General features: G+C 35.4%; 1 protein-coding gene across 5 annotated transcripts in view; it reads left to right on the top strand.

Moving 5' to 3' along the window:
• The window catches only part of LOC113229413 (monocarboxylate transporter 4), a 75,445-nt gene that overhangs the window by 1,412 nt on the left and 52,416 nt on the right, over positions 1 to 21,617 (top strand). Inside the window, exon 1 of one of the 5 annotated variants that reach the window (XM_026462986.1) lies at positions 1,594 to 2,061. The exons of the other annotated variants lie outside the window; for them this stretch is intronic. Within the exon in view, the coding sequence (XP_026318771.1) occupies positions 1,990 to 2,061 (72 nt within the window). The 5' untranslated portion in view covers positions 1,594 to 1,989. Of the gene's footprint in view, positions 1 to 1,593; positions 2,062 to 21,617 lie in introns of those variants that run through there. 5 annotated transcript variants of the gene reach the window in all.

Here is a 21,617-nt window from a genome sequence, read left to right as displayed (position 1 = left end):
CTCGCGGCGGGTACACCGCGCTGTCGCGTCGCTTTCAGGTCGCCAGTTCATTTATCAACTAGTATTTATTTACAGTACAGTTACATTATTTAGTCATATTGGATATTGGTTAATGTATGTACTCATTTTAGTAGGTATATTAATTTTGCGGGAATTACGTAATTTTATGAGGAAATATAAATTATAAAACAAATAAGTTTCAATATGATTTGTTCAGTGGCTTCTCGCCGTGCCCGACAGACAAAACAGACAAATCACAAGCCCAACACTTACAAATTGTATTTTTGATTTTAGTTACTTTATATTTACTTTTTTTTACACAGTTACTTCATATTTTAATTGCAGTAGAGCTCCTTGTTAAAGAGTTTGCCCAGGGTAGTACTGCCACCTTATCACCTTATGCCGCTAAGCATTAATGTGATCATTACTGCATTCCGGTTTTGAAGGGTTAAGGGTGCTGTTGAACTTACAGGCACATGGGACTTGTTAATTTATGTTTTTTGAGTATAGAGTAGAGTTCTGGAATACGACTCTAGGGGTCGTTTTCCAGAACTCAACTCAATACTCAAGTCAGTACTTGAGTATTGCAGTGAGCACTGAAAATCATACTCAAGTCCTTGCCATTAGGGTCGTATTTCCAGTGCTTGATATCGTACTCAAGTCTGCTCAAATCCTGACTTGAGTATTGAGTAGAGTTCTGGAATACGACAATCAGGGTGACGGGTGTAATGGCTGTACCCTTCAGATCTTTGCAATATAAAGAGTGGTACTGCAACTGCAAATGAATAGACGCGACTTCGCTTACCACTTGGCGCACGACTTTTTCGTCCCATCACTTGTTAATATACAAAAAATATATACCTAAGTATTAGTATAGTAGTAGCCTGAAATAGTTTTTTCGCATTTTTCCAGGAATCTTCTCTGCGAAAAACTAGGAAATTTGAATTTACTTAAAAGTCAATCCACAATAAAGGACCTAATATCAACAGAGAAATGTATGAAATTATGCAAGGCGACTATATTTCAAAAGGTGATTGTAATTATCATTACGAAGAATTTTTGCTATGTGGCTATATTATGTTTCATAAGTAACCAGACAGCGAAAAGAATCAATTACACCCATTGACTTACAATTATATTACACCGTACAATTTTGTCGACGAGACGTGAACATTTCGCACGTCACATTTGAATTGTTTTTCGTGTTTTAAGAGATTCCTCATAGCAAAAGTTTTCGTATTGATGGCCCCATGTGAATTTAGTAGAAATACCTCTCGCTAACGGTGAAAAAGAATATTGTGATGAAACCAGTGCACGTCGAAGAAAATTTACGAATTACGAAGTCGACACCCCGCATTGAGTATAAACCCTGCATAACCCGCATAGACTTACCCTTAACCAACGCTGGGCCGCGGGTTATTGGCGCATTGGATTATTAATCCAACGCGCCAATGTCCCTTCTAAAGTACTCGTAGTAGTATACATAGGCCCTCGTCGTCGATAACGGCACACAACTATATACTATTTCTTTTTGTTATATAGTAACGAACTTGTTTTGTATACTCAATTTTCGCGCCGTGTACACTTCGCTTCGTGCGTTCAGTTGTTGTTCTGCCCGCGCATAGAACGGTTTTCGTGCTTGCTGATCTGAGCTGACCGTGAAACGAAACGTGTTGTACGCGTAGAACCAGCTGTCAACGGCTTCTATTTAGATTAAACATAAATTTTCTATTTAATTAAGACCGATTAATAATCTAAGTGTTGGTTACAGCCTGTGTGCTATGTTGAATATAAATTTGTCTGGTAACATTAGCAAACATGGGGTTGTGCAATTGCTGTCAGAATTAGACTGTTTTGTTACGAGCAGTTTATGATCTTCAGGTGTTTTGCCTGTTAATTTGCTGTACATTAGTTTTTAAAGGTGAACTTTAAGCTGTCAGGCAATTGAAATAGTTAATTTTACCGTGAAAACACTTAAATCAAGTGAAAATGTCCAAAGTGTCTTTGAATAACGTCCCTTCGAATCCTCGTATAAACAACCGACTGAGAACATTTTCTAGGGTAAGCATTGGATTTCATTGCTATTTTTAACATGATACTGCAAAGGTTTTGGCCGCTACACCATTTGTGCAGATTTTGAGGTTATTTTGCAGATAGAAGCTTTACTCTTTAGGTTTAACAAGCCACAAAAGTGGCAGTAACATTAAGATACATAATATACAAAAGATATTTCATTGTTTTTGCATTTACAGCACAAATTGAAAATTAACAAAAATATAGCTAACCTCTATATACTTACATTTCAAATTCCATTCCATAATTGAATGTTTCTTTTAATTCTTTTTTGAACAATGTGTTTACAGTAATTTATTTGAAACAAATAGTACAGGCATATTTAGACTTCCAAATTTTGTAAACTCAGGCCACTGAAATAATCCTTTGTACACTTTAATGTTAAATTTCTTTATGATTACAATAATAACAAGACAATAAGCAATAATACTAGTAAGTAATAATTAAATAATGTTGTTGGAATAACTGCAATAATTCGTGTTCAAATTTTTTTTGATTATTTTACAAATACAGTGGGATGAACAAAGCCCATAAAAAATACAGCAAAATTAAAAATTCAGTTCTTCCAACTATTTAGAAGAATGACTGTGCAAGATTCGTCTTGTGTCCAGAAAGTGGGATGTATTTCTGTTATTGTTTGTTCCTATTTAATATCCAAGCATTATTTCTGTCTCAGATTGTGTTTAAGAAAGCTGCAACTCTACATAAGTGTCTAGAGTTGCAGCTTTTTCATTGACTACACAGTCTATGAGTTAATATTAAGATGGGCATCACTTAAGACTTGGTTAATAGTTATCAGTGTCACATCTATCAGAATATTGACATCAGTCCAATTTGCACTGAAGTATGTGTAGGCTCTTGGAACGTAATCCATAATTAAAATATAACAGAGTTCTGTTGTAAGTCTCCCTGATTACACAACATCACATATGTTGCTCCGATCCCAAAGTAAGTAATTAACTAAAGCACTTGAGTTATGGGAATTGGAAACAATGACAGTACCATAAACTACCAGACCCAAGACAATATAGAAAAGTTTTTGTACAGTATTAGAGTGGCTTAGTTTAACTCTGCATGACTTTGAACAACAATTGGTCTATTGTGATCACCACTATACAATTTGGTGTCAAAACCGAGTATACCTGCATCCAAATTCCTGTATTAGTGATAATTAAAATTTTACTTAAGTTTTAAAGTATTATGTGGCTATAACATAAGAGTCATTTTCTATTAGGGGATATAGGCTGCGAAGTTAAATGTTGCACTGGGTAACTCATTGGCTAAGAGGGCAAAAACTCCGTAATCATAATAGGTGACTGTGAAGTGACAGATGATAGAGTAGTGTAATCCATAATAAATAAAAAATAAATAATTGAGTTTACATATTATTAATGTAATAATATAATAAATAATTGACATTACAAGGCCCACATTGACACTCTATTTCCTTAATGGCACTCGCTAAACTTGGGCCAGTGTCAGTTTTGATGACACCTAAGTGTTACAGGCCTTATTAAAAACAAGATTTAAAAAATAGTTAAATTTAAATAATATGTTTTTGTGTGCAAAATAAAACTAGTGTTTGAACTTTTGAACGGGACGAACAAGTGACGTTGAGCACCATGCCTGTCCTTAATAGTTCCAGTGCCACTCAGAGCCTTAAATCGCAAGGATCTGAGGGGCACTCACACTGCGCCCATCACCCTGAGACATAATTTGACAAGTCCCATGTGCCTGTAATTTCACCAGTACCCTTAACCTTCCAAACTGGAATGCAGAAATGCTCACATTAGTGCTTGATGGTAGAAGTAAGTAAGGTACTTCCCTGGACAAACTCTTTTAGGAGTTTTACTGCTACTTGTTGTTGGATTTCTGTATACAATAGTACCTACATAATTAATAACTCAAAAATGTGTTTTTATTCACTTACATTATATGTTTATCTGGTTGATGAGTAATTCGTTATTACGAACCATTATTTTAGTGTCTCATTTTTGTAATTATTCGTATTAAAATTGTTTGTCATTAGTTATTATCATCATAGAAACATTTGCTACAAATTGTCAGACTGAATGAGTTAATCCAGATAATGGACTGATAGAGAGTATTTTCTTCAATTGGATTCATTTATAGTTACTTATCTTTGTAATGTTCCTCTTACATCATTTTATGTATATGAATTAAAAATTGTGTCTTCTGTTTAATTCAATCAACAGTTTCAATATAAATTTTTTAAAGTACCTCGGAGGGTTTTACAGTTTTTTTACTTTTATGCATTCGTCAATCTTATTATCAATGACACAAAATCATACACCCTGTAAATTCCTGGCCTCATTCCCATTATACGTGGTAACGTTTATGAATATTATTGTCGGCAATTGTTTCACGTGCTTTCAAGTGTTCGGTTACACAATGCTGGAGTGTCCAACGGGATGCGTGCCAGTAATTGGCACAAACGATCCAGCGGTCGCAGTTTTATCAATGACTGGTGGGTTGATGTCGTTTGCGACTTGTTAATTGTGTGTTGGTCGTTTTTTGTTTGAGTTCACGTTTTGCGGAGGAGGATGGAAGTGAGACGAGAATTTTCTTGAGATATATTATTATGGTCAATTTAACGGGCATAATTAAATTATGATTACTATGGTTAAGTTACCAATAAGGTTACTTATTACTTTTAGTAGCAGAACACCTCGTGAAAGAGTTCGTCCAGGGAAGTACTGCCACCTTACCTATTTCTGCCGCCAAGCTGTAATGTCAGCATTACTGTGTTACGGTTTTTAGGGGTACTGGTGAAATTACAGGAACGTGGGACTTGTCAACTTATGTCTCAGGGTGACGGGTGCAAAGGCAGTGCAGATTTAAAGCTTTGAGTGGCACAGCAACTGTTATGGATAGACGTGTCGCTAACCACCAGGAGCACGACTTGTTCTACGCGCCAATTAGCATTATAAATAACTATTTTTGGAACTATTTTAGTGTTTTATATAGAGATTTTGTAATGCTCCTTATGATGCTGTTTTAACTTGACCTATTTGTCCTGCCACAGTGCGTGTTTTAAACTTCACTAACTACCTATGTAATGAAAAAAACAAAATTTACGATGTTCGAGGAGTGTATCTATACCGGATGCCGAAAGAATTATAACATAAACAATGTCAGCATTGTCAGCATACTGAATACTGTCATGTGCAGTTTACATAATGACTGTTCTAGTTAGATTAATTTATTACTATATAAACTATTGCACATAAGGTGTTAACATGTTATTATCAATGTCCAACGTGACTAGGAAGTCATACCATTGACTACACAATAAATCTGGTCATAAAGTACTTGTCATAATATTCTAGTTCATAAACTATGTGTAAGTTGTTTACAACTTTATTGAAGTGTATATAATAAACCTCACTTAATTATGCGTAGGTAAGATTAGGAAAATTCCTGCTTTATTGGGAGACATATTTTAAGTAAAAACAAACAAAAACAGAAGAGAAATAAACTAAAAATAAAATAAAAGTAACCTAAGTAAAGTTTAATACAAAAACTATTAAGTTCTTCTTTATTCCCTCTCGCTTTCTTTTCTCCTTTTCCTTGAAACTTTACACAGAGTTATAAACAATTTATTGCGCTGATCGGAAGCTGGAAGATAGCTGGGAAGCAATAGATGCCGGAAGCTAACAGTTAGACACGGTGGCGAGAAATAGGAGAGGTCTATGACCAGAGCTTGATTGACAATGATAAACAGTTTTAAAAATGTTTATTGTTCTTCGCCAAACAAATCTACTCATACAAATATTCCATGGATTTTGAACACGACTGTGACATCATAATCCGAACATGCGATGTTACGAGTACATTTAATCGAGAGTATTCTCGGTCTTTACCAACAAAAACGATAGCGTCTTATCATTCCGTATCTGATCAGATTATAAAAACACACAACGTAATTCGATGCTTGAAAGGCAAAATGGGATAAGCGACACTTTTGGGTCATTTTGAGTTATATATACCGTTGTAATCCTAAACATTAGCTGATTCCAACGGTATATACGACGCAATATGACCGAAAGTGTCGCTTATTTCATTTTGCCTTTCAAGAGTCGGACTATATATTCTCAGTGTACATATATAAAGATACGCTTTATCGTAAAGTTTCAATTCGAGGACATTCAAGATACTAGGGCATTAATTACATCGATTTCGCAAACATATAGTAAAATGATAACTAAGAAAGAAAAGCCGCTTATGAACAATAATAATTATGGTAATGTATATTTATTAGTATGCATATTTTAAGGTGAGTCACTGGAGAAAAAGCGGGATAAACAGTTTTGCTAGATCAAATAGTTTAGGTATTTACTACGAAATAATGGTCTTACGAAATATATACATACGCAACATCTAACGACATTGTCTAAGGATGATGATGGCTGATGTGTTACGCGATAGGATGTACTTTATCCGGTCATATAAAATCTTGAAAACGGGCGAAAATGAAAGGCTAACACGAATTATTTAAAACTAAAATATTTACTGTGTACATAATATTGATATGGGGATATTTCTCTTTAAGTAAGACACAGAAAACCAGCTAAATGTTGGTTTCCAACTGAAGTATTAAATTCACGTTTATCCAAAGATTTTCAAATTGTCCAGAGCGGTTTAACGACACGCCGCACCGCCCGCTGCTCCATCAGTCGCCATCGGGCGCTTGGCGATGTCGGATTTGTGTTAAATTTTCTCCGCGTGTTGTTATTTTAAGCATAATATTAATTTACATAGCACGGAGTACAGGACGCGTGGGCGACCTATGACACTTCTCCTTCTAAAATCTAGATTAGCGTAAAAATATTTTTTCCGGATTTGTTCCATGTCATTATTGTGCTATGAAGAAAGTACACACTAACATTAAAAGAAAACACTATTTTTGGCACGAATCTTTGTTTCCGGGTTCAAATATCTTTTATCACCATTCCTCTTTACCTAAATAGCGCTATTATTTTATCATCAACAACCCATGCGTGTCCCAATGCTGGTCTCAGTGTTTCTGTAGCACAGGATTGAGACCATCCTCTACGCTGGCGAAACGCAGGTTGACGACTGCACATATTTTCTAAGAGTTATGTGAACTTCCTCCGAAATGCATGTTTCGTCATTGTATCTTCTTTCCTTGACGGTAAAAACAAGGAGAGATTAGTAAAAATACTTAGTGAAAGCCAACTGTACTTGATGCCTGAAAAGACTTACCCTCGGTAGGAATAAAACCCTAGAACATCGGCATGAGACGCAAGAGTTATCCCAACAAGGCTAACAATGCTTTTTTAACCGACTTCAAAACAAAGGAAGGGATTCTTACGCGATAACTTTGTGAATCGATTTTGACGATTCTTTTTTTGTTGGAAAGAGGGTACCTTAGGAGTGGTCCCATTTAAATTTAAAGAAAATATTCCACCTCTAAGGGTGGCAAACTAGGGGATGAATGACTTTTGAGGTCGGTTTTTTTAGTACTCTGTACTGAGATTATCTTTGTGTCAATATAGATTTTAAGACTTTCGTAGTTATACACTAAACGGTTATCACTAAATACAGGTCTTTTATCACAGTATGAACAACGAACACGGTATGGAAATATCGGAAAAATAAAAATAAATCATTAACTCAAATTAATCATTTACTTAAGTGTTTTTTTTATAACATCAAATGACGGGACGAACAAGTCGTGCGCCTGACGGTAAGTTACACGCTTGTTCATAACAGTTACAGTGCCACTCGGAGCTTTAAATTGCAAAGATCTACCACTGCGTCCGTCACCCTGTGACATAACTCGACAAGTCCCATGTGCCTGTAATTTCACCAGCACCTTTACGCTTCAAAACCGGAACACAGTAATGCTGACATTACTGCTGGGTGGCAGAAATAGGTAAGGTGGCAGTACTACCCTGGACGAACTCTTACACAAGGAGCTCTGCTGCTACTACTAAGTATTAAGTTTGACATGCTTTTGGCCCAGTATTACCTAATTTATATGTTAAAATTTTGTACAGCTCTAACTTTGTCACTGTTCGACAATAAAGTAAACTTCGTTTAGCTGTTCAACATAACAAAATTTTGCTCACGAGGCCATTTTGAAGTAGTCATGTCGTCTTTGACATTGGGCTAAAAAAACCGTCGTGAAGGACTAATGGTAGCTGCGACAAGGTTTCTATAAATTATAAGGCAACCATTAAACTGAGTTCTACCAAACTCGAATAAGGGCAAAATTTTCAATATGTTAATTCGCTGCAAACAGTTAAATTATTAAATTACTTTACAATCGGTATAATGGTTCGTGTGCCATTGATTTTCATCGAAGGTATGAGCTAGAAAGTCCAGAAGCGTCTATTTATATGATATAGTTAAATAAGTAAAATAAAATTATAAATGTATTGGCTACACATATGTATAGAAAATATACAGGGTATACTCCTGAACTGTTACGTTAGTGTGTCAGATTTCTAATACTAATCAGGACAAACCAGATGGTTTCAGAGTATTCAGCATATCGTCGCCTTACTTTCTCAAACACGTATTACAGAAATGCAAAAAATGGATTGTATATACAAATTTTGCAGGCTGATTTCACATCACATTTCCTTCATATTCATACACGTGCTTTTACCTGTTCTTAAACTAATGCATCCAAATTAACACCCTTGATAAGAAATTTGAAATAAATAGAAAGTTTAGCCATCTACTGAATAATCACTCTTTATAAGATACGAGTATGAGAAAGTAAGATGACGATATGTTCCCTGTCAACACAAAACGAATGTTTTGGAACAAAAATAATCATTGTAAGATTAACTTAAATTTACTTATTACGATTTGCTAGACAGTATGATAACAATAATGTGTCAGGCAACCAGTGTGTCTGTCGCTGAGTAGTCGCTGGTCCTCACAAATATAAACATCAGAGTCGACACGCTAAGAAGAAGGCAACCATAACCATTACCTGGTCTCAAACTCAAACACCTAGGCCAAAATTAATTTTGACAAGTTCGTTCCGCCGATTGGTCTTACCAGAAAACGAACCCGGAACCTCCTCATCAAGCAGTTCAACGTCCTTATCAGTTTAGGTCGTTGAGATTTTCAATAAGTGTAACAAGTTAAATGACACTTTATAGTTAATAATATTTGTAAGGTTTGTATTATGTATGTAAGTAGATATACAGTCAATAGCACAAAGCTATACATTTTTGTTCGATTATCGCCCCAAGAGCAACGGGACCAGATCCGTCAAATGTTTAGATATCTGCCATTCGTACAATCGCATGCAATTAAAAGAGAAAACTAGTAACAAAAATAGATAAGTTGCAAAATTGTACACGAACAGATCAAGGTACAGTTAGGTGATAAACTCTAATAACCACACTAGGCCACGTTTGTGTCGTGGTTATCACGCAAGCCTTTTATGACGTGGACGAGTATTGCATATATTACTGCATCTTTATTATACAAAGTCGTAAAATAAAATAAAATATGTATGAATAAAAAAAGCACTACAATTAAAGTAAAATTAAAACTGAATAGTGCAACAATTGACATGAGAATAACTATTATAATAACGTGCAGTAAGTTTAAGAATATTGAGTATAGTAGTTAAGAATATCGTTTTAAAGTTATCATTGCTTAAATTGTTATAATAAAATACCTATTAAATATTTAGTATTATTAGTATAGGCCGTTGTTTCTGCAAAATGTATGTGCCTCTGTAGTATGAAACCGGGTTTCTCATTGCAGGCGACTGTACGTTGCCTATATACATACAATGTAAAACATTTGATCTCGTTACCAAGTGCTAAACAACAAAGAATTTAAAGCGGCCTACTTGTATTCGACCTATTGAGACGTCCTACTTCGTCCGATTATTCAAGCAGTAACGATAGCTAAATTATGTATAATTAAAGTAATTAAAAAAATATTGTGTCATTAGATTAGAAAAAATTTTTTTGTTGTCCTATATGTGACTTCATCTCACTATCTTCGTTCAAGCATAGATTGCCTTTAATTATTGAAGAATTTTTTGCTATACTAATGTACTGAGGGCACAAAATTTGCACATCTTGATTACACCTCACGTCCTTATTTAAAAGCTTCTGTTTAGCTTCATTATCTCCGTTAAAGCAAAGATTGCGTTTTCATCGTCCCTTCCCTTTTAGGTCGAGACGCTGGGTTAATGCGGGTTCTGGTTCGTAAACCTTCAACATGCACAGGTTTCATCACGATATTTTCTTTCCCCGTTAGCGAGAGGTGTTGCTAATAAACATTCCCAAGTGTACGTAGGTACATAGATACAGTCGATGCCCTAAGATATGTGATCCTCCAGCCGACTCTTCGGTTCTGAGAGCCTTCTTACGCATTCAATAGAAAAATATAAAGGAACTCCATCTTTTTGGTTGTAATTTCTATTTATGTAATGTAATTAAAGTTCAAATTTGTTTAAAAAGTATCTGGAAATGTTAGTTAATAATATTGATAATGCAATAAATGTATTTGCACTGTTTAAAGGTTAAGTTTGTTTAACACTTTTCTTCACACCGATCTACTCAAAACCAAATAGTCGGTTCGGGTTGGGTTTGGTATCTTGGGCGTCGAGAGTACATGCCGCCATATAGGTTCTAACAATCGACCTATGAGAACCGCTATTTTTATTGCCTGTATGTATACACCGTGATTTTATTACACACTCGTTATCTCCTTTAAATATTGCCTATTGCCTCATGCCTTGTATATTCATGCGCAGTTGGGATTAGTACTTTTTTCCATATCCTATTAAAGGTATCCTTTCTGTACGGTAGTCGAAAGTATATTGCTGTATATAGGTTCAAAACTCAAATCATAGAATCAACTGGCATATTAATCTATACAATAATTATTATTGAAGGCGTGTTTGTTCGTTAGCATACAAGGCCGAATTCACACATACAATTCACAATGAGCATCCGCAATAGAACAGTATCGTTCAACAGCATCTGTAGCTATCATTATGTCACAAACATCGTAATCATGCATCAACACATCCTGTCCTGTCAAATGCAGGTCGAGGTAAAATCTTGGATAATGCGTTAATGCTACTCAATTTATTGATAATGGAAAAAAGAGGATAGAAAGATATATATACTCTTTGAGAAGCTTCTCTCGAGCAAATTAAAACCTCACGTAAGTTACATAGTCCCAAGGGAATGTAAGTGAATTTTTGTAACAAAATTGTACGACACGGTATCTGCGGGAATTCCGAAACTATGCGATAATCTCCGGAAGACGCGCGATCTGTTTTTTTTTTTGCTCGTGGTTAGGGGTCTACTCTTGTTCTGTCCGATATGCCTCCGAAACAATTGCTGTCAAATTAGTAAAACGACTCAATTAAAAGACGCATGATGCGAATGAAACCCCTAGTTTGTACCTTATACAATAGACATTAAGTTTATTATGCTATAGTTACAAAAATGAGCTTTCATTCCGTTCCGCGGCAATGTAAATTAAGTCTAAGTATATGCATTAGCTACTAAACTACATATTTTATATTGATAACCACGTGCATCATGTCGCGGCTTATTATAACAAAACAATAACATGGTTGAGTAAACAATGTAATGGATTTCAATACAGTCACATTGCAGGAGGTGCAGTGTTTATTTATTACATGGTCTATCTGAAATTCACATTCATTGTTTCCGGGTACTACGTGCTTAAGAACTAAACACTGTAAAGTACTACTAGACCTGTATTGGCAATTACGTGCTTTTTTGTCTGTTTTTAATATTTAAAAAAGTTAAACTCGATCTATGTAGAATAAAAAAGCCCTGCGTAACCGTACAGTTGGTAGAAACGATAAAAGCCAATTTTTTTAAAAATCTGTCAATCAATAAATGATGCAGTTAGGTAAAATTTTCATGCTCCGTCAATTCGTGCACTTAAAGTTTTGTTATTCTTGAAACTGCTTCTTTTACGTAAACAAATTTATAAAATTAACTCGATATGAATAAAACGTTAATAAATTGTTGTTTCTCATTCATTTTCTAAACTGTATGTGTACTGACTTTTATGCCCTTTCTACTCCGAAGTATCGAATTTTTCATACCCAAAAAACAACGGTAGAGCCCGTAGAAATGATAAAATTTCGAATGAATTGTTCGCGAATTTACAACTTTTCCCTTAGTTCGGTACTATATTCAGCACGGTAACCAGCTGATTCCTTGTCACACCTTATTGGTACACCCTGCTTAAAAGTACTACTTTATGAAACATCTTGTCAAGTTAGGAGACGCCTGAACATTATAGGCTTCAATGTTCGTGCGTCAATCCGCAATTTACCAAGTTGACGTAAACGACTTAGTGACATCACTAAATAGAACATAGAATTCAAAATTAAACAATTTTAAATTATCTTTGTTTTTATGTTACATACTATAAATTAATTGTGCTGAAGATTATCTGACTGCGCTACTAATTATGAGTAAACACAGCTTGCAAAAACAACGTAAAATGTAAATAAATATAAACATGGAAACAATAACTAAATTTAAAAAATATACAAACAAGAATAATAAATACAAGACAACGGAGTCTCAGACATTGTCAAATTAAATAGGATGAAATAAATTTAACTAAGACTTAATGGTATTGTTTTACGAAATGTGTGTAGCCACTGCCATAATATGACGTTAACCCGACTATGCGTATTATATTATTATGGTCTGTAAAGCCTTGGGAGTTGGGATACAGGAACAAAAGCCCAGAACGGTCTTGCGGAATGATGGCACTAAATGTTTGCTGTTATTCTTTCTTGGGTATCTTGAGGGTATTCCGCAAATGGCTTATGTACACATTGCTTCTATTGTAATAAAAAGAATATTACAAATACTAATTTAATTTCAAATTAATTAATAATTAAATTTCAAATTAATGAAATGCAATTACAATACTTAATTAATTAAAATACTTATTTTTGTTATTATTGTATTGTTGGTTGATTTAATTTAATTGTATAGATATAAAAATTGTAAATAAATACCTACCGAACACGTCATAAATGTAATAAACATTTATGATTTTTTAAATTTATTTTTTTATTTTTCCTAATATGTCTTAATGTCCTAATACTTTTATAAAATAAAAAAGTAATGCACTCGTGCCTTACAGGCATGTGAAGAAGGCAGAGGCACCTAATTATAGAGCTATCACCCACATTTCACCGCGTAATTGGTGACCTTACGTGTCAGGTGGTGAGGCCATCACCGTTGTAGGGTCTACACACATTACAGTACACAGGTTTCCATTTTTTTTAGCTTAAAATAGCATAATATACCTGCAATATGCATAAATGTCTCCAGTCATTTCATGATTGTCTTCAGTCATGTCTCCAGGTCACGACTCGCTCAGTGTGGATCATTTAAAATATGGTAGTATACACCTGCCTAGAGTACTTGCCTTGTTTTTCACGTTATGCATTAGTCACTCATATTTACCACAGGACTTAATGAAAACAATAGTAGTGCCCATAGTGAAGAACAGGACGGGAGATATCTCTAGCCTCAGTAACTATAGACCTATATCTTTAGCTACAGTAATAGGAAAGGTACTGGACAGTCTGCTTGACAAGCACTTAAGGAAGCATTTAAGTTTACATGATGCCCAATTCGGGTTTAGGCCTGGCTTATCGACAGAAGCTGCTATCCTTTGCCTCAAGCACACTGTCCAGTATTATACCTCCAGGAAGACTCCAGTATATGCTTGTTTCCTCGACCTGTCCAAAGCTTTCGATCTTGTATCGTATGACAGGTTGTGGAAAAAGCTCCAGGATGAGACTAGTCTTCCTAGCGAATTTATAGGTCTATTTAAGTACTGGTACAGTAATCAGAGCAATTATGTGAGATGGGCAGGCTCGTTTTCGGGCATGTACAGGTTGGAGTGTGGGGTGAGACAAGGCGGGTTAACCTCGCCAAGTCTGTTCAACCTGTACATGAATCGATTAATTGGGGAGCTCAGCAACACTAAAGTCGGATGCTCAATTGATGGCACTATTGTTAATAACATCAGTTACGCGGATGACATGGTGTTGCTGAGTCCTTCAATTAGCGCCCTTCGCAAGTTGGTTGGCGTATGTGAAAAATATGCTGAGGCCCATGGCCTTAGGTACAATACGACTAAAAGTGAGGTGCTAGTGTTTAAAGCTGGCAGTAAATGCTACAACACGGTTCCCGAGTTGACACTGTGTGGCATACCTCTAAAACGAGTCACCGAATTCAAGTACCTGGGGCATTGGGTCTCGGAGTCCTTAAGGGACAATTTAGATATAGAAAGAGAGCGTAGGGCGCTGGCAGCTAGGGGCAACATGTTGGCCCGTAGGTTTGCAAGGTGTACTGACGACGTTAAAATTACTCTATTCAAAGCGTTCTGTCAGTCATTTTACACATGCAGCCTATGGGTTAGCTACACTCTAAAAGCTCTCAGCGCCCTACGTGTCTTATATAACAATATATTCAGGAGGATGTTGCAGCTGCCGCGCTTCTGCAGCGCATCGGGAATGTTCGCTAACGCTCGCGTTGATGGTTTTACAGCCATTATGCGTAAAAGAGCGGCTTCCCTGATGGACAGAATTCGTGGCGGAAGTAACGGCCTCCTTAATATTATTGCTTGCAGGGTCCAGAGTTCTTTCCATGAGCACTGGACCAGAATGCATATTAATGTATTTAAAAAGAATAGTTTTTTGTAATTTTTGTAATTTTTATATACTTAGTGTTCTTTTTGTAGTTTTTGTGTAATACTAACCTAGTTTATAAGTGTACTGTTACTAACTCCTATGGATGAATAGTCCGAAATAAAATTTTATTATTATTATTATTATTATTATAAACAATTAAAATAACTCAAAAAATAATTTTGTCCCGCTAGCTTGTACTAGACGAGACATTGTGCGACGTTGTGCTTATGCCTTGTTGCGTTATCCTTTTTAATAAATTGTGCCTTATTGTAAATTAGTACCTATTTCTGTATTATACTATGTAGAAAAACGATTACCCGTGGCGCGGGTAGACGTCATAGTCGTTATTGTGACTGCCTTACAGGTCACAATCCAATTATATTCTTATTATGCATGCAATGCATTTGATACTTTGTTTTGATTCATGTGACTGACGGATTGTTTATTGATTAACTTTGTTATAGCTACGAAATAACTACTCATACAATCAGGATTTAACTTTCTGATGTAAAAGATTTCCTGAGATAAACAACCGTGATAAATATGTATCCATAATTGTAACGTTTGATTAGAGAAATCAAACAATTTGTTATAACAAGTGATGAAGTCTGACGTTGTTACTTTGCATTTTATTACGTCGTAGTAAAAAGTAATGGTAGAGATTATGAATTTATGAGAAATAGCAGTTCTAATCGATTTGCGACAATAACAACAATCATGGTCACGTGCGCGCATATAGTCCTCTGTTACTACAAAATATTTACGTATAAAACCATTCTCGAGGTGTTTGATTTTATATTTCATTCTGTTTTTAAGTAATTACAGATATTTTTTTGATTTATAATTGATAATAATTAATTGATCGAACTTGACGCTTCTCGTTATAAAACTCTGATGCATAAAGAGTATTGGTATGATGCTTTAGTCTGTCGTTAGGTAAGTATTGTGTACTTCATCTGTATGTTTGCCTCGTATAGAATAGATTAACATTTCTTCCTCAACCTGGTTTCGCTAAGATTTATACGTTGGAGTTTATGTTTATAATGGGTTATTGTTTATTATGCATGATTTCCGTATTTTATTACTCGTGTCTACGGTCAATGTTTATTCTCGATTTTCATCGTTATTCCGAATATGCCTCTTTAGTTATGCTCGCTATTGGTATATTTGTGTCTGCTATTCGCCGCCCCCAAAAACGATTTGCAAAATTATAAACCAACAGTTCATCGGACTTTTCCTTAGTCTGCCACTGTACGCAAAAATTGGACCTTTCCCATCGGCCAATGCTCTCGAATTTTTGCAAACACATTCTCCCTTTCGTCTTTGACAACTTAGTGAAACACAAAGGAATTTCCTTCTTGCTTATTTTTTGTATTTCCGCTGTTGACTTTATTCATTTTATAATTCCTAGGCGCTATTAATATTTATTTATTTTAATATTTTTTCACAATGCGGAATCGAAATACGCTATTAATTGTCCTTTATTCTTCATGTTTGTACTGCATTTAACATTCAAACGTTTTAAGGTCAGTATTGACTTCCTACTGTGCCTCTTTTGTTCTCTTACATTTTTCCTTCATGCTCGCATCTATATGTTTGTTTCTTTGAGTGTTTCTACGAACATTGTGGTATATGTGAGATTCAGTAATCTTCAAAACAACAACAACAACATCATCAACTCAGTATGCGTACCACTGCTGAGGTACGAGTTTTCTTGTAACGATAGAGTTTAGTCACAGTCCGCCACGCTGCTGGTCCAATGCGGATTAGGGACTACACACGGTTTCGTCTCAGTGCCACCACTGAGCTTGAAACCGTCGACCTCTCAATTGAGACACAACCGTTCGTTCGCTGGGTAGTACCGCTTAGCAATAAAAAGACGTTATTATTCTTATAAACATTTAGGCTCAACTCACACTGGCGCAGAGTCGAAGCGTCACTACGCGTCATGTTTTTCGCCTATAGCATATTCATCTCTATTTCCCCATTATTAAGGTACAAATTTGTGTTATGCAAAATATGGAAACGCGCGTCGACACTTGGCTAAATTCGCGCAGTGACGCGTCAGATGCCGACCACACTGTAATCCGGGCGCGCTAATGCGAGCGTGGTCGCGCGACGACATGCGTCGCCATGCGTTGCAGTTGAAAAACAAGACGCGACGCGACGCTTCGACTCTACGCTATTGTGAGTTGAGCCGAGACCAATTACTGATAAATATTGATAACACTGAAAATGCAGCACTATTATTTCAATACAAGAGCAGCAGGTGTATACAACCGCAACATTCATTAGAGTCGTACTGTATTTTGACGTCGAGAATAAGCCCTTTAAATTTTGGTGGTGTTTTCACAGACGTCCAGTATAATTACAGTGAAACATTCTTTGTTTTACGGCTTCGTATAAGGGTTTGTACTGTGTACGGCGGAAGAGGTTTCTACATATTATTTGTTACATTTCAGAGTTTTGTCGTCTCTTGTGAATAAGTATCATGGAACTGTCTGGCTAGCTGCTACTAACGGAATAAATCACTGTGGAGTCCGCGTCAAACACTAGCAAGGTCGCAAAACCGCAAACAATGCCAGCTGATACATTGACAACTGCGAGTGTGATATCCCTTCTTTGTTCTCAGATACGGTAGTTCGATGGATCGATATTGAAGATTCTTTATTTAGTGCCCATTCTTCGTTTAGACTTTTGTACAGATATTTCGAAAAACTTAATTGGGATACGATGTCTTGTTTTATTTTTTTTTGCTTGTCCGTTTCTGATATTTAGTTCCACTACTTTTGTAGAAGCAATTGTATTTTATTTCTTATACTACAATATAAAGAACTTATGAAATGGAATGGATGGAGATGGTGTAATCCCAATCTTTTCGTGCAGGCAGTCTTGATGGTTAATACAATGCCTGTAGTTCCCATAACTCATGGAAAACCAACCTACTTCACAATTCATAACCAGTTTCCTAACGAAAAATTTCCTGCTATAGTTTATGTTTATGAGTCATCAGAGTTTTTATGTTTGTTTACAATACATTTAAATTGTGTTAGGTCGGTGTCAGGGCTATTTTAAAACATTGGCGTTCTTGTGTTATTGCTTTGTTGGCTCAGGTTAATTAAAGTATTTGTTTGTTTGTGCAGTGGAACATTTTTAAGGGCGACGAGATTTTTTAATTGAAAAGTTTCTGTAGATTTCTCGCTAACAACTCCAAGATTACCGTGATAGCTTTCCTGATTAGAATTTTGTTGTATATGTTATCCTCATTAATAGTACATATGTACAGTCATTAAAAATGTAATGAAACAAGAAAAAGATGGCGAAGGCTCACATGCTGCTCCTTACACATAACTTGAGACTTTTCGTAACATAAATTGGCCAGTTGTTTGTTCTTTTGATGTTATTTGGTATGAATAATAGCGCCCTCAGGATCCTAGATAATTCTGACTGCTGTAATTGACGTCGGCGGCGGTACAAGGAGACGATAAAATGATAGTAAAACTACGCCCATATGTAATGAGAACAAAGCTTCCAATATTATTATTACGTCATACATAACTCAATATTTATCACGATCACTGTTTCTCTCATGATACTGTAAATGACTTATATATACCCTACTTTTCTCTACATACTTCTGTTAACTGAGACAAAGGCATGCACAAATAAGGCATATTTACAAAAAAAATAATACGAACTAAATTGAAGTCGGTTTAAATTTAATTAATATGTATTATGTAATTAGGATTACTTTGTGTGCGCCAAACGCTGGCTTTTTGTAAAGCTTATTTTTGCTATAATGTTAGACGAGAAAGCTGCCATCTCTTTGTAGAATTCGTTTTCATGGAAGCTTTTAAATAAATCTGTCACTGTATTGGTGGAAATTTGCGGTAGGTTCTTGAATTATAGTGTCGTAAATTATATACGAACATAGTGTCGTAAATCGCGTGTCGTATTGCGTTTGCTAATATGGAGGTCAATTACACTTTCTGACCTTTTCATTCAACTTCATATAAAATCTACAAGAATATAAGAACATTTTTCAGAAATTTAAACATTAATGTTCACTCAACTTTCGATAAAACTTGATCCTTTATAAACCGAAGTTAGTTTTTCCTTGGCTTCAACTTTACCTTCACTTTCGTAATTCATGGAATTTTAAATAACGAGATTCAGCTTTTGCCAGAAATTAATGTGGAAACTGCAAAATGGAAATTGGTTTTAATTCTAAGATAAAACTTGACATTCAATAACTGGTATTGATGCCACGAGCATTCATGAACGAATACATTTGTTCTACGTTGTCTATATTTTTTTAAAGGGGTTGTCGACGAGTTTGACTTAAATTCTCAAATCGTAACACAAAGTCAACATAAACTTGTTTGATAGATTTTTATTGCCATTTGATTATCGAGAGATATCGCTACTTTGTTTTTCCTTTGACTTTTTATCCTTGAATGTTTTTAACACATGTACGCGAAATTTATAGCGCTCCGTTAAAATATTCACTGACGAATTCTCATGGTAGTTAGAAGCAACATTCCTTAACGAATGTACTATATGTATTGTATTCAGAGATATTGTTTATCGTGTCACGATCCATTTCACAATCAATCGGTTGGGTTTCGCTGTTTGAACACGTGATATTGAGTGTTTGTTTGCTTTTGGTTTGCAGTCGTCTGTTTCAAGAGTCTTTACTATATTACAAAAGGTCAGACTGCCTATTAATATTGGCAGGATCCACATTAAAACTTTTCATCTAAAAATAGTCCATTCTTCCTTATTCATTGTGTCCACTTATTCCTATTTGACTTAATTAAATCTTTTGGCTACTGCCAGGTTAGACGTTTCTATCCAGAATAACCGCCCAAGTTCCCTTCCTGTTATATGCTCCGCAAAGACGTATCATCCTGTATCGGTGTCAAGTGGCGCTCAAGTAAGTTCAAGAGCTATTTATGTTAGAAATTACTAACAATATGGAGTAGAGTTATTTGCGATGATTATTTATCAATCAAAATCTTCCAATGTTTTTGTTGAATTACTAATTATGTTAATTTTTTTTATAAAGTACTTTATAACCAGGTTCCTCAGTATATTTTCCTCAACTTCGAAAACCATTTTTTTTATAATATCAAATGACGGAACGAATAAGTCGGCGTGTAGCTTACAATCAGGTAAGCTACACGCCTGTCCATAACACTGCCACTTCGCCCGTCACCCTGAGACATAATTTGACAAGTCCCATATGCCCGTAATTTCATCAGCACCCTTACCCTTCAAAACCGGAACACAGTAATGCTGACATTACTCTTTGGCGGCAAATATAGGTAAGCTGGCAGTACTTCCCTGGACGAACTCTTTCACAAGGCGTTCTACTGCTATTAAATTGGTAGCAGGCGTTTTGAGAAATTATTTAGTCCCAAAAACGTTTATAACTATAACAATATTTATTATTAAATCGCTTATTCACATAGTAACCTTCTTAAACTGATTTGATCCTATTATGTAGTGACTTTGGCAATGACCTTGAGAGTTCAACCGTGTATTTCAATATGAATAATTTATTATAGACATGAGAACATAACACCGCGTAGTTTTTTTTTTGCATTGCCGATAATAATAGAACTTATTATGTACAGGGTAGTTAGTTTAGATAAAATGAAATATTGGAACTTTATACTATAAAAAAGAGTATTGAAACATTGGTATATACTATAAATATTTATTGTTTATTAAATTGTACAAAATTGCACTAATGTTTTTTGGTAGCAGTAGAGCTCTTTGTGAAAGAGTTTGTCGAGGGAAGTACTGCCTTACCTAATTCTACCGCCAAGCAGTAATGTGAGTATTACGGGTAACGGACGCATTGGCAGTGCCCATCGGAAACTGCAACTGCTATGGACAGGCATATCCGTTTCAACCAGACGCACAACTTGTACGTCACTTCGTATAATAATAAAAAACGTATTATACAATAAATAGGATTTAAAATAACTGACTGGACTCTTCCGTTACAATCACTTCTAAAGTTTACTCACCCCTATTCCGAGATAAAGACGTCACTTATCGATTTCAGTATCGGAATGTTAGTCAATAACGAAACTATTATTAGGAACGATAGTTCCTCATAATAGTATAGACTCAGTTTTCATCACCATAAAATTGTAATTTCTCGAAAAATCTTACATTTCAGGTCCCATAATTACGGCTGACTGATCAAAATAGTTACATTTCCAATAGTGTAGCAATCACGAAAACCTATTAACTCGATATAAATATATTATTCTAGTATATTTGGTAACAGATGAATACAAATTTCTTAGATCATATGGCATTTAATCTATGTATAAGGCTTTTAGTAAGTTCTTTAAAAACAGGAATAATAAACAAGAATGATTGCTAATAAAACGAAGGTTTTTTATTTTATGAGACCAATTGATGTATTCGTCCCGTCGTCGCCCACTTGGTGGTAAGTAATATGCCGTTCATAATAGTTTCAGTACCACTCAGTGCGTTCAATCACAAAGATCTGAGGGGCACTGCCACTGCGCCCGTTACCCTGAGACATAAGTTGACAAGTCTCATGTGTCTGTAATTTCACCAGCATCCTTACCTTCATAACCGCAACGCAGTAATGCTCACATTACTGCTTGGCGGCAGAAATAGGTACCCTTAGTGAGGTACTTTATTTATACATTTTAGTAGAGTTGTTATATATTCTCATTAGTCCAGATAAGTACTGCCACTATACCAATATCTAAGGGTAGAAGGGTAAGGGTGCTAATGAAGCGGTACTGCAACG

Source organism: Hyposmocoma kahamanoa, unplaced genomic scaffold (genome assembly GCF_003589595.1).
Source record: "Hyposmocoma kahamanoa isolate Upper Pololo Valley unplaced genomic scaffold, ASM358959v1 62, whole genome shotgun sequence".
NCBI lineage: Eukaryota > Metazoa > Arthropoda > Insecta > Lepidoptera > Cosmopterigidae > Hyposmocoma > Hyposmocoma kahamanoa.
Note: the sequence above shows the minus strand (reverse complement) of the source record. Positions and strands in the feature narration are given on the sequence as shown.